The sequence below is a fragment of the Scheffersomyces stipitis genome, chromosome 5 (assembly GCF_000209165.1).
Source record: "Scheffersomyces stipitis CBS 6054 chromosome 5, complete sequence".
NCBI classification, from domain to species: Eukaryota; Fungi; Ascomycota; class Pichiomycetes; order Serinales; family Debaryomycetaceae; genus Scheffersomyces; species Scheffersomyces stipitis.
In genome coordinates, this window is record NC_009045.1 from 645,632 (window position 1) to 657,631 (window position 12,000).

The window sequence follows — 12,000 nt, forward strand, 5'->3', positions numbered from 1 at the left end:
GAAGAAGAAAAGTTATAGACAGTTAGAAAGGAGAAGGGGGGGTCTTAAAGACCCCCTTAAATAGATTCCAATCCTACTATAGGCTGACGCCACATTAGGATGAAATGAGGCAAGATTAGCAATTTTAGATTAATTAAACATAATCGTTTCTTATTGGTAGATGATATCTTATCATCTTTATGTGTGGCACAATTATGTCTAAATGGCTGCAAATCCTGCACTTGTAAAGTTCACGCATTGGATTAAAAATAGAATATAGAATATGCTTTTAGATTTGATATCAGCATGTTCAACAAGGATCACGAATACAGGACTGCAAGTATTCGAAGTATTCATCAGCATCTCTGGGACAGGTGATCGCAAATTTTTCTTGAACAGCTTTCCTAGCTACAACACGAGAGTGTGCTCCGTGTGTTGAACTGTTCTCTTTGGATGTTGAACAGTTTGCTTCGGAAGCTCAGCAGTTGCATAGGATTGTCTAAACTCGTAGTTAAGATAACGTATTAGAAACTTATTTAGTATAGTAATTTTCCATATATAAGAAGAAAAGTTGTAGAAGATTAGGAAAGAGAAGGGGAGAAGACCTCCTTAAATAGATCCCAAATACAGTCACAGTCTGACAATGAGCGATATGAGCAATTTCAATTTGATTGATCATAAATGTATCTTATTGGAAGATGTTAATGTGAGGCACAATTATGTCTAAATGGCTGCAAATCCTGCATTCATAAACTTTACGCATTGGATTATAATTAGAATATAGAATATGCCTTTAGTTTTAATAGCAGCACATTCCACATATTCAACAGAATCATCAGCCAGGGCACCATCATCAGCCAGCTTACTAGCAACAGGCAGGACAACGTCATCAATTACCGTACCGTTATCAACAATGGTATCGTCATCAGCCATGGCAGCGTCATTGGCCATGGCCACATCATCAGACAGAAGATCAGAAACAGGCAGCAACATAGAACGAACACGAATAGGTGGGGCAGACACACCCCCAGGAAAGGACACAGAGATAGACAGGATAGGCATAGACACGGTAGACAGGATAGGCATAGACACGGTAGACAGGATAGGCATAGACACGGTAGACAGGATAGGCATAGACACGGTAGACAAGGTAGACACGGTAGACAGGATAGGCATAGACACGGTAGACAGGATAGGCATAGACACGGTAGACAAGGTAGACACGGTAGAGAAGCAAAGGGGAACAACAGTTCGTTGAACGTTACAGCATTAGAACAAACAACTTTGCGAGAGTGCATTTCATAGATGAGATAAGCACGGCGAGATCCATCGTAACCTAACATCACCCCAGTGATGGCCCTTTCAGAAAACTTCAGTGGACGGTGAGATTCAGGGATATGGGCATAAGCAGCACATCCATAAGGACGGAGGTGCGCAATAACGGGGCGGATCTGGAACCAACGCTCATACGGAGACACGAACGGTGCTTGTAGCAGGGGTTGACGATTAATAAGATAGGCAGCACATGTTGAAGTTCAGAAGCATTCATAGTGTCTTACGTGTAATAATTGTTAACAGTAAAGGTAGAACTTGTAAGTTGTTCTTGTTATCGTTATTAAAACATTTAGAAAGTCTATCTAACTCTAAGGGGATACCACCCTTATTTATGTTGTTGTCTCACACTCACATGCTCCATGTGATTCTTGTTCAATATCTCATGGATCCTATTCTCTGCATCACGTTCATCTCATAGCTGTGGGGTTGAGACCTTTCTCCACATCTGTTTCCATATGTCCGTGTGGGGTTCTCCTATCATCTCTGTGTACCTGCCATTGTGTTTTCTATTACCACCATATCCTTATTATGATATATGATTTGCTCTCACAAGAGTTGCAGCCAAATCTATTAGATTATCAATATCCGGTATCTACGATATTTTCTAGATCAGGCATATTCATGCATTATCAAACTTTATCTAATACCGGATTTCAACAGCACAGACGACAGCATACGGCAAGAACACAGCAGGCACCGAACCATGAGTCAGAAGGGTGCGGGCTTTATCAAGAATGGTACGAATAGCACGTTCAGCGGTGCCATTCTGATGAGAATTATAAGGCACCGTTCTCTGATGAGAAATCCCTTCGTCCTGAAGGAATTTGGTCAACGTGGAGTTGACATACTCACCCCCATTATCAGTACGAATACCACCGACACGATATCCACCACGAGTGGAGAAGAAACAATGAAAGAGCTTGATGTGTCGAATCAATTGAGCGGAGACTTCGGACTTCTGTGCAATGGGGATTACCCATTTGAACTTGGTGAAGTCATCAACAATGATAAGAAAGTACTTCTCAGGAGGGTAGGAGGATTTCGGGAAGTGAGGACCTGAAACATCAGAGTGAAGTAACTGTAAGGGAGCGGTGGTGACCGTAGCGATGGAAGACTTAGGAACATGACGAGTGCGCTTTGCGACACTGCAACTTTCACATGCTGCAGGCAGATAAGAAGCTAGATCATATTGAGAGATGATCGTCTTTTCCAATGCGGCATGAGGGTGACCTAGGCGATCATGAAGTACAGATAAAGCATGAACAGGAGCAGGAGGACGAACAAGTGAATGTTGAATATGTTGAATATGCTGATATCAAACCTAAAAGCATATTCTATATTCTATTTTTAATCCAATGCGTAAACTTTATGAATGCAGGATTTGCAGCCATTCAGACATAATTGTGCACAGTAATGTGATAAGATAACATCTACCAATGAGAATCAATTATGTCCGACTAACCTGAAATTCTGGTCATGTCGTTTCATTTCCTCCTGATGAGGGGTCAGCCTGTGATTGTATTTGGCATCTATATAAGGGGGTCTTACTCCCCCTTCTCCTTTCTAACTTTCTATAACTTTTCTTCTTCTATATGGAAATTATCTATCTTAAATAAGTTAATCAATATACTGTCCTACATTATGAATAATCCGATTCAATCTACTGAGCTTCCAAAGCAAACAGTTCAACAGGTTATGAGCCAATTAAATTCTGGCCTCATGGTCATTGATACTCTTCTTCTCAGAGGCCGTGAGAACTTTCTGGAATGGAAAGACTGGATGACTGGTATGTTCAGTAGCTGTGTCTTGGCTACAGAGATTGCTGCTTATCTTTCAGAGAAAGAACTTTCCATCACCTTTACGGACCAGCAGGCGTTGAGCCACAAGCTCCGTGAGCTTATTCTCAAGTGTATGAAGCCTGACGTTCAGTCATTGTTCACGCACTACTCTCTGGGAGTCGAAACTTGGAAAGCTGTCGAAACCAAGTATGCGATCGCCAGCTCTAGGGATGCGGTCGGTTATCTCAAGTACTTATTTGGTGGCCTTGCTGATCCGACCATTACGACTGAAGCTGGGTTCTTGATTGCTGAAAAGTTGACTGCGTTTATGACTAAGTACGATAACGACTCCATGAAAGCGCTCCTCTTCCTTTATGGTACGGGGAACTCCAAGGTTAGAGATCTATTCTTTTCTCAAGTTCGCCTGACTCCCACCGTGACTGCGGACGAAGTTCTCAATTTCTTTGCTTATCATGATGAGCTTACTCCACCTGCCACGTCCTCCGCCTTGCTTGTCCTGTCCTCGTCTCAATCTGCTTATGCCCTTACGTCCTTGTCTTCTCCTTCTGGTCCTGTCACCAGGAACTTGATCAAGGCTAAAGGTACGGATCTGATTTGGCAGCTTGATTGCTACAACTGCTATGGGTGTGGTCACATGGCCAAGAACTGCCCTGCTCCTTATCGTGAGGGTGAAGTTCCTCGTATGGCTTCTCGCTTCGGTCCTGGCGGTCCAGGAAAGCACCGCAGGAGGCACGGCTCTCGTCCAAAGCCTGCTGCTCATTATGCTCTCGCTGATGATGCTCTGACTTTTGGTTTTGACCAGCCCGGTGCTTATTATGCTCATCTCGCTCACTACACCCACTATGCCCTCTTGGCTTCTTCTTCCTCTGCCAGCTTTATTTTTGATTCAGGTGCTTCTACCCACATTTGTAACGATAGAAGTCTCTTCCATGACATCGTTCCTCACTCTGGTTCTGTCATGAACGCCGGTCACGAGCCTCTCTCGATTGCCGGTCGTGGTACTCTTGTGTTTGATCTCCATGGTCAGAAGATTCGGGTGTTCAATGTTCTTTACGTTCCTGACTGTACTCAGAATCTTCTTTCCATCCTGGCTGTTACTACTACGGGCGACAAGCTTGTTATCTCTCATGATGATATTGTTCACCCTAAATATGGCCAACTTGCTACCAGAGACCTGAGAAATCTTTACTTGCTGTGTCTCGAAATTGTCCGCCCCTCGACTGTCTCGCGGGTTAACCACTCTGCCTACTCGGCCCCCGCTCCTGTTACGGTCGCTGCTCCTGCTGCGGACGCTGGTGTGGCACCTATTTCTGCCTCTGCTCTTGTCCATGCTCGCCTTGGCCACCCTTCCCCGACTGTCGTTCGTCTGGCCTTGAAATATCCGAACATGCCTCGCACGGCTGTTCACGACTCGATTTCATGTGAAGCATGTCTTAGCTCCAAGAGCACTCGGGTTATTCCCAAAACGACCACCGGCCCAGTCACATCTGCTCCCTTGCAACTTCTTCACTGTGATTTGTCCGGTCCTCATGCCGGTGGTCCCTCCTCGTTGTTTTATTTTTGTATTCTTCTTGACGACTTTACTCGCTTCAAGGCTGTTGGGCCTCTTCTCAAGAAATCGGATGCTGCGGACTTCATTATCAAAGTTATTAAGGCATGGACAAACCACTTCTCCAGTCGTGGTGGCTACCGTGTCTGTAACTTTCGTTCTGACAATGGAGGTGAGTTTGTTAATCTGACGCTTACTTCATTCTTTGCGGCAGAAGGGATCCAGACCCAGCTCACTGTGCCTGGTAACTCACACCAAAATGGACGTGCTGAAAGAGCGATTCGCTCCGTTCTTGACAAAACGCGTACCATGATCACTGCGAGCTCTCTTCCTTCGCCCCTCTTCCCGCATGCACTCCAACATGCTGCATTTCTCCTAAACAGGCTACCAACACCTGTTCTCCAAAATCGCTCGCCATTTGAACTCTGGCATGGCGCGAGGCCTATCTTATCTCAACTTAAAGTGTTTGGGTGTGCTGCCTTTGTGAATGTTCCACCCAATCACCGTCAACTGAAGTTGGTCGCTCGTGCAATCAAGGGTGTTTATCTTGGATCTGATCCGTTTCGGAAAGCTCATCTTGTTTATGATCTCGCTACCAGACAAGTGATTACCTCTTCTCATGTTCGGTTCCAGGAAAATGTCTTTCCTTTTGCAAGACCTCTGACGTCTACTGTCGTGTCGGCTACCTCCATTGGTGGTGGTGGTAGTGGTGGTGGCAGTTTTCCTTCTATTCTGGCACCTGCTCCAGGCCTCACTCAGGGTCCTCGTGTGTCTCTGGCCCCATCTCCCTCGCCTCCATCCACGCCATCTGGCAGTACTGTTTCTCAATCGCCAGGTTCATCTGCAGCTCTGTCGTCTGCTTCGGCACCGGTCTCTCCTGCTGCATCTACTACTCCTCTGTCGCAGCCTCCGTCGACTCCTACTCCGGCGCCTGCTTCTACTCCGGTACCTTCTTCTGCTCCGGTACCTTCTTCTGCTCCGGTACCTTCTTCTGCTCCGGTACCTTCTGCTACTCTGGTACCTTCTGATACTCTGGTACCTTCTACTTCTGCGGCCCTAACTGCACCATCCCGTGCCGTTGTTCTGGCTCAGAGGTCCGATCTGCCTCCCTCTGACTCCTACGAGCTGTCTGACGACTCCTATACAGCTCCTGCTTCTCGTGAGGTACCAACTCTTACTGCTCCTCGTACGGTACCATCCCTTCCTGCTCCTCGTAAGGTACCCTCCCTTCCTTCAACTCGTAAGGTGCCATCTCTTCCTTCTACTCGTACGGTACCTTCACTTCCAGCACCTCGTACAGTACCCTCCCTTCTTCCTGTTCCTCGCAATAGACCATCTGCTCCTACTGCTCCTCTCGGTCTTCCTCATCCTGCGGTTGAGGCTCCATCCCCTATCCCTGGATCTTCATCAGCCATACCCATGGAAATAGACTCTACGGATACTGAGCCTGAACCTATGTCTGAAGATGGCTATGACATGGAAGTGGTCTCTGATCAGGAATTCTTCGATGCTCCTGAGCAATACGGTACTCATCCCCGTTCGTCACCTTTGATCTCCACGCGCTCCTCTATGGATGTTCTGCTGGATCAGGAAGAATATCCAGATCCGTCCACCTATATGGACATCGTGGTGATGGATTCGGATGACCTTTCTTCTTATCATGACTCGGAAATGGAGGATGCCTCCGACATGGATCCCCTTCCGCTTATTCGTCCTACTTCTAATATGGAAATGGAGGACACCTCCGTCACTTATCCTCTGCCGCTCACTCGTCATACTCCTACTACGCAGACTGTGGTGTCCTCCACTCCTCCACCTCCTCCTCAACCACTGCCTCGGGTCGTTCAATCCGACTCTCCACAATCCTCTCCTATTATTGAGGTTCCTGATTCTCCCCCACTTCAATCTCGTCCTCAGCAATTCCTCCTCCCTCCGGGTCTTTCTCCTACTCGTCTCATTGAGTTGCCTGCTTCAGGGGGGATGGAACTCATCCTATCGCTGACTGACCGTGCCTTGGTCCCTCTGAATTCTGAGGCCAACAACAAACTAACTCATCTTGTTGTATCGCGTCCTCCTCCGGTGAATGGGGTTAAGCATAAACTCACCCCGGTTCCGTCGCGTGATGGAACACATCCACAAACACTCAAGCGGGCACACAGACCAATACTTGTTCCAACACGGTCACAGAGACAACAGGACAATCAAAATTTGATCAACTATCCACAGAGACAACAAATTGAGTACATCACCACCGATAGTGAATCGTTTTCAGAAGCAGACAATCCCAACGATCTCGACTATACTGAAACACATGGCCAACCTCTCATTATGGGTAGCAGTGCATTTATGGTCACCATAATGACTCCACAAGTGCCACGCACCTATGAGGAAGCCACTAACAGTCCTCAACGAGAACGATGGATTGAAGCTATGAACAAGGAATTTGGTGCTCAAATGGAAAACTCCACGTGGACTCTTGCTGAGCTTCCTAAGGGAAAACGAGCCCTAGGAATGAAGTGGGTATATACCATCAAAGATGATGGAACTTACAAAGCCAGACTAGTTGCTCTAGGTTTTAGACAAAAACATGGAATTGACTATGAAGAAACCTTTGCGCCTGTGATCAGGAGTGAAAGTATCAAACTTCTACTAGCCATAGCGGCTGTACATAAGATGAAGATTCATCAGATGGACGTCTCGACGGCCTTCCTAAATGGGAAGATTGACACAGAACTCTACATTAAGCAGCCTAAAGGTTTCATGGATGAACAATATCCACATATGGTTTGTAAGTTGAACAAATCACTCTACGGTCTAAAACAAGCTCCATTGATCTGGAACTCGACTATTAATAAATTCTTGGAGAATAACGGCTTTATTCGATCAAAATCCGAGTTCGGGATCTACAGAAGAAATAATGTGATTCTTGGCCTTTACGTTGATGACCTACTTATTGCGAGTCCTCGAGAAAATGAAATCTACGAGGCCAAGAAACTTCTCCTGAACAAGTTCAAGATGAAGGATCTTGGATTGGCACGCAAATTCCTAGGAATCAACATAGAACAGGGCCCTGAAGGGATCACAGCAAATCTTTCTGACTACATCAAGAAAACGTTGGAGGAACTAAATCTTGAAGAGCTCAACAGCGTGAAAAGTCCTATTATTCAGGGACAGCATCTAAACCAGAAATCCAAACCCTGCGATGCAACAATTTACAGAAGCATAGTAGGAAAGCTTCTTTATGCTAGCAATACCATACGAGGTGATATTGCTTATATTGTTGGAATGTTAAGTCGGTACTTCAACGAACCAACAGAGGTAACTCTAACTGCCGCCAAACATGTTCTCCGCTATCTAAAAGGAACACAGAAACTCGGTCAGCACTACACAAACATAAACGATCTACAAGTGTTTGTTGACTCAGACTGGGGAAGTGATAGCAGTGACAGGAAATCAATCAGTGGGTATGCCATCAAGTATGGGGGAAGCCTAATCTCTTGGAAATCCAAGAAACAAACCACCACAGCATTGTCAACCACTGAAGCTGAGTACATGGCCCTCGCAACCGTTATAAAAGAAGTTATCTGGCTAATAACATTCTTCAGAGAACTTCGAATCCCAATATCACTACCAATAATGATTTGGGAAGATAACACCTCGTGTATCAAACTCAGCGAACATCCTGTACACCACGAACGTACGAAACACATAGATATTCGCTATCACTTTATCCGTGACAAAATCATAGACAATATTGTCAAACTTCGCCAAATCAAATCTGCCGACAACGTTGCAGATATGTTTACAAAAGGACTAACTCCAGGAACCTTCCAACACTTAATCCAACTATCAGGAATGCAACTAACCCAATAAAATGACCATTGGATTAAGGGGGGATGTTGAATATGTTGAATATGCTGATATCAAACCTAAAAGCATATTCTATATTCTATTTTTAATCCAATGCGTAAACTTTATGAATGCAGGATTTGCAGCCATTCAGACATAATTGTGCACAGTAATGTGATAAGATAACATCTACCAATGAGAATCAATTATGTCCGACTAACCTGAAATTCTGGTCATGTCGTTTCATTTCCTCCTGATGAGGGGTCAGCCTGTGATTGTATTTGGCATCTATATAAGGGGGTCTTACTCCCCCTTCTCCTTTCTAACTTTCTATAACTTTTCTTCTTCTATATGGAAATTATCTATCTTAAATAAGTTAATCAATATACTGTCCTACATTATGAATAATCCGATTCAATCTACTGAGCTTCCAAAGCAAACAGTTCAACAGTGAAAGCGTAAACTTGTAAAGGTTGGAGTCAGGAAGAACAGAGCCAACAAGTCCTAACACAGGATGAGAGACGGCAGTTGGCAGAAAGTTGAAATTAGATTTGCTACGAGCAGCAGCAACAGCAAGGGAAACGAGGTTCCTGGCACATCCAGGGACGTAGTAGACATCATGAAGTTCAACAGGAGTTTTACCGGCAAGAAACTTGACAGTACCAGAACCACAAACAGGGAGAGGGGCGCCATTAGCGCCAAAAATAGAACCAGCTTTCGACGAAACAGTGGGCTTGAAGTCCCAAAACAAGGTAGGATCATTACAGATATGATACGAAGCACCAGAATCAATAAGGAAATCAGTGGAGGCCAATAACATAGAAGGGGATACATTGAGGGAATACGCCTGGGTGGATGGGGTGGATGCAAAGGCATCACCAGCGGCAGTAGAAAAAGAATGAACACGAGGAGACAGAGAGGTACGGGACGACAGGAAATGTCCAGTACGAACAGGAGAAGGACAGCTAGTGGCCTTGTGGCCATTACCAAGACAATTGGTACACTTGAGAACAGGGGAAGTACATGTTGAAGTTCAGAAGCATTCATAGTGTCTTACGTGTAATAATTGTTAACAGTAAAGGTAGAACTTGTAAGTTGTTCTCGTTATCGTTATTAAAACATTAAGAAAGTCTATCTAACTCTGAGAGGATACCACCCTTATTTATGTTGAATATGCTGATATCAAACCTAAAAGCATATTCTATATTCTATTTTTAATCCAATGCGTAAACTTTATGAATGCAGGATTTGCAGCCATTCAGACATAATTGTGCACAGTAATGTGATAAGATAACATCTACCAATGAGAATCAATTATGTCCGACTAACCTGAAATTCTGGTCATGTCGTTTCATTTCATCCTGATGAGGGGTCAGCCTGTGATTGTATTTGGCATCTATATAAGGGGGTCTTACTCCCCCTTCTCCTTTCTAACTTTCTATAACTTTTCTTCTTCTATATGGAAATTATCTATCTTAAATAAGTTAATCAATATACTGTCCTACATTATGAACAATCCGATTCAATCTACTGAGCTTCCAAAGCAAACAGTTCAACAGGTTATGAGCCAATTAAATTCCGGCCTCATGGTCATTGATACTCTTCTTCTCAGAGGCCGTGAGAACTTTCTGGAATGGAAAGACTGGATGACTGGTATGTTCAGTAGCTGTGTCTTGGCTACAGAGATTGCTGCTTATCTTTCAGAGAAAGAACTTTCCATCACCTTTACGGACCAGCAGGCGTTGAGCCACAAGCTCCGTGAGCTTATTCTCAAGTGTATGAAGCCTGACGTTCAGTCATTGTTCACGCACTACTCTCTGGGTGTCGAAACTTGGAAAGCTGTCGAAACTGTTGAAATTCAGAGAATTGAAACTATAATTGTAATCTAACAATCAGATAACTATGTGCAGTACTGGCTGCAAATTTACAAATAAGGAAATTCCACTGGTCCTATCTCTGAGAATAGGAGTAACCCCTTATCAGACCCGCCTCAACGGAATAGAACTTATCCGTAATGAAATTGGAGGCGGGCTAGAGATTGTTGATTCTCTTCTTGCCGAGAATCTTTCTGGTCAGGGCTCATAACCTGTTGAAAATTAGACATTGTATATTAATAAAGATATAGTTAACTCTTGATAATGAAGTTCAATTTCAAGTTCTGATTATTCTTCTGATATTGGAGAATATCCTACCATATTTATATTGTTCAGAACCCCTTATCTTCCCCCTTATTCATATTCTTATCTCCCCCTATCGGAGCTTGCTTTAGACCATAGAGTGACTTGTTGAGTTTGCATACTTTCCCAAGTTCATTTGTATGCTTGAATCCATCTGGTTGATTCATGAATATTGGTAAATCGATTTTTCCATTTAGGAATGCTGTCGTTACATCCATCTGATGAACTTTCATCCCATACACAGCAGATACGGAGAGTAGCACCTTTACACTCTCACTTCTGATTACTGGAGCAAAGGTTTCTCCGTAATCAACACCATATCTCTGTTGAAAACCTCTTGCGACTAATCTTGCTTTGTATCGACCATCATCCTTGATGGTATACACCCATCTCACACCTAACACTTTGTTTTATTATTTGGCTTGTCTGCAAGAACCCACGTCTGGTTCATTTCATGTGCAGACATTTCATCATCCGCCTCAGGAGAAATATCCGAGTCATAAGAATAGCACAGACGACAGCATACGGCAAGAACACAGCAGGCACCGAACCATGAGTCAGAAGAGTTCGGGCTTTATCAAGAATGGTACGAATACTACCGACACGGTATCCACCACGAGTGGAGAAGAAAGAATGAAAGAGCTCGGCATTGCACAGAAATTCCTTGGAATAAACATACAGCAATCAGAAAAAGGTATTAGAGCCCATTTGGGAGACTACATTGACAAAATCTTGGAGGAATTCTCAATGCAAGATTGCAACCCAGTTGGAACTGCAGCAATTCCAAATGCTCAGTTAGATAAAGATGAAACCAAGATTCTTGCCAATCCTACAATTTACAGATCCATTGTTGGCAAGTTATGTTGAGATTGGAAATCTAGAGTAATCCAATAGATTGAAGTTTAGTTATATAACAAGAAACTGAGCGTGCAAGAAACTACGAATGCAAGAAATAATATTTCAGATTAGAAGCATTATTCAGAAACGCACAGGTTGCAAATTAAGCCGCACTGATGTGCAGGCAACTCTGAGGTATAAAAGAAAGCTGAAATCCTCAAAGTCTTGAAAAAGTTTATACGTTTATAATTAATCAATTTACGATTCATTTGATGGAGGTTATTCTAGAGATGCAGAGAATAACATATTGAACGACTGTAGGATACGCTGTATCCATATAGACAAGTTGCGCGCCTTGTTTAAACAGTTGTATCAAGATAAAGAAGAAGACAGACAAATTACAACATGGATAGGCAATCAAGAGGTCTACATAAACTAGAGTCCATCATATCAACAATTCACATTTCAAAATGCT

At 43.7% G+C, this 12,000-nt stretch overlaps 2 protein-coding genes across 2 annotated transcripts; one reads left to right on the top strand and one right to left on the bottom strand. All coding sequences in view use genetic code 12, as the record gives it.

Annotated features, from left to right (window-relative positions):
• Positions 1-702: 702 nt before the first annotated feature.
• PICST_32085 (predicted protein) lies at positions 703-1,179 on the bottom strand (the record flags this gene model as incomplete). Its single annotated transcript, XM_001385093.1, has 1 exon — positions 703-1,179. The coding sequence occupies one exon, from the start codon at positions 1,177-1,179 to the stop codon at positions 703-705; it is 477 nt and encodes a 158-aa protein (XP_001385130.2).
• A 1,776-nt stretch (positions 1,180-2,955) lies between these two features.
• On the top strand, positions 2,956-7,021 carry PICST_32086 (predicted protein; the record flags this gene model as incomplete). Its single annotated transcript, XM_001384756.1, has 2 exons — positions 2,956-6,919; positions 6,999-7,021. 2 exons carry the CDS (start codon positions 2,956-2,958, stop codon positions 7,019-7,021), a joined length of 3,987 nt encoding a protein of 1,328 aa, XP_001384793.2.
• Positions 7,022-12,000: the final 4,979 nt, after the last annotated feature.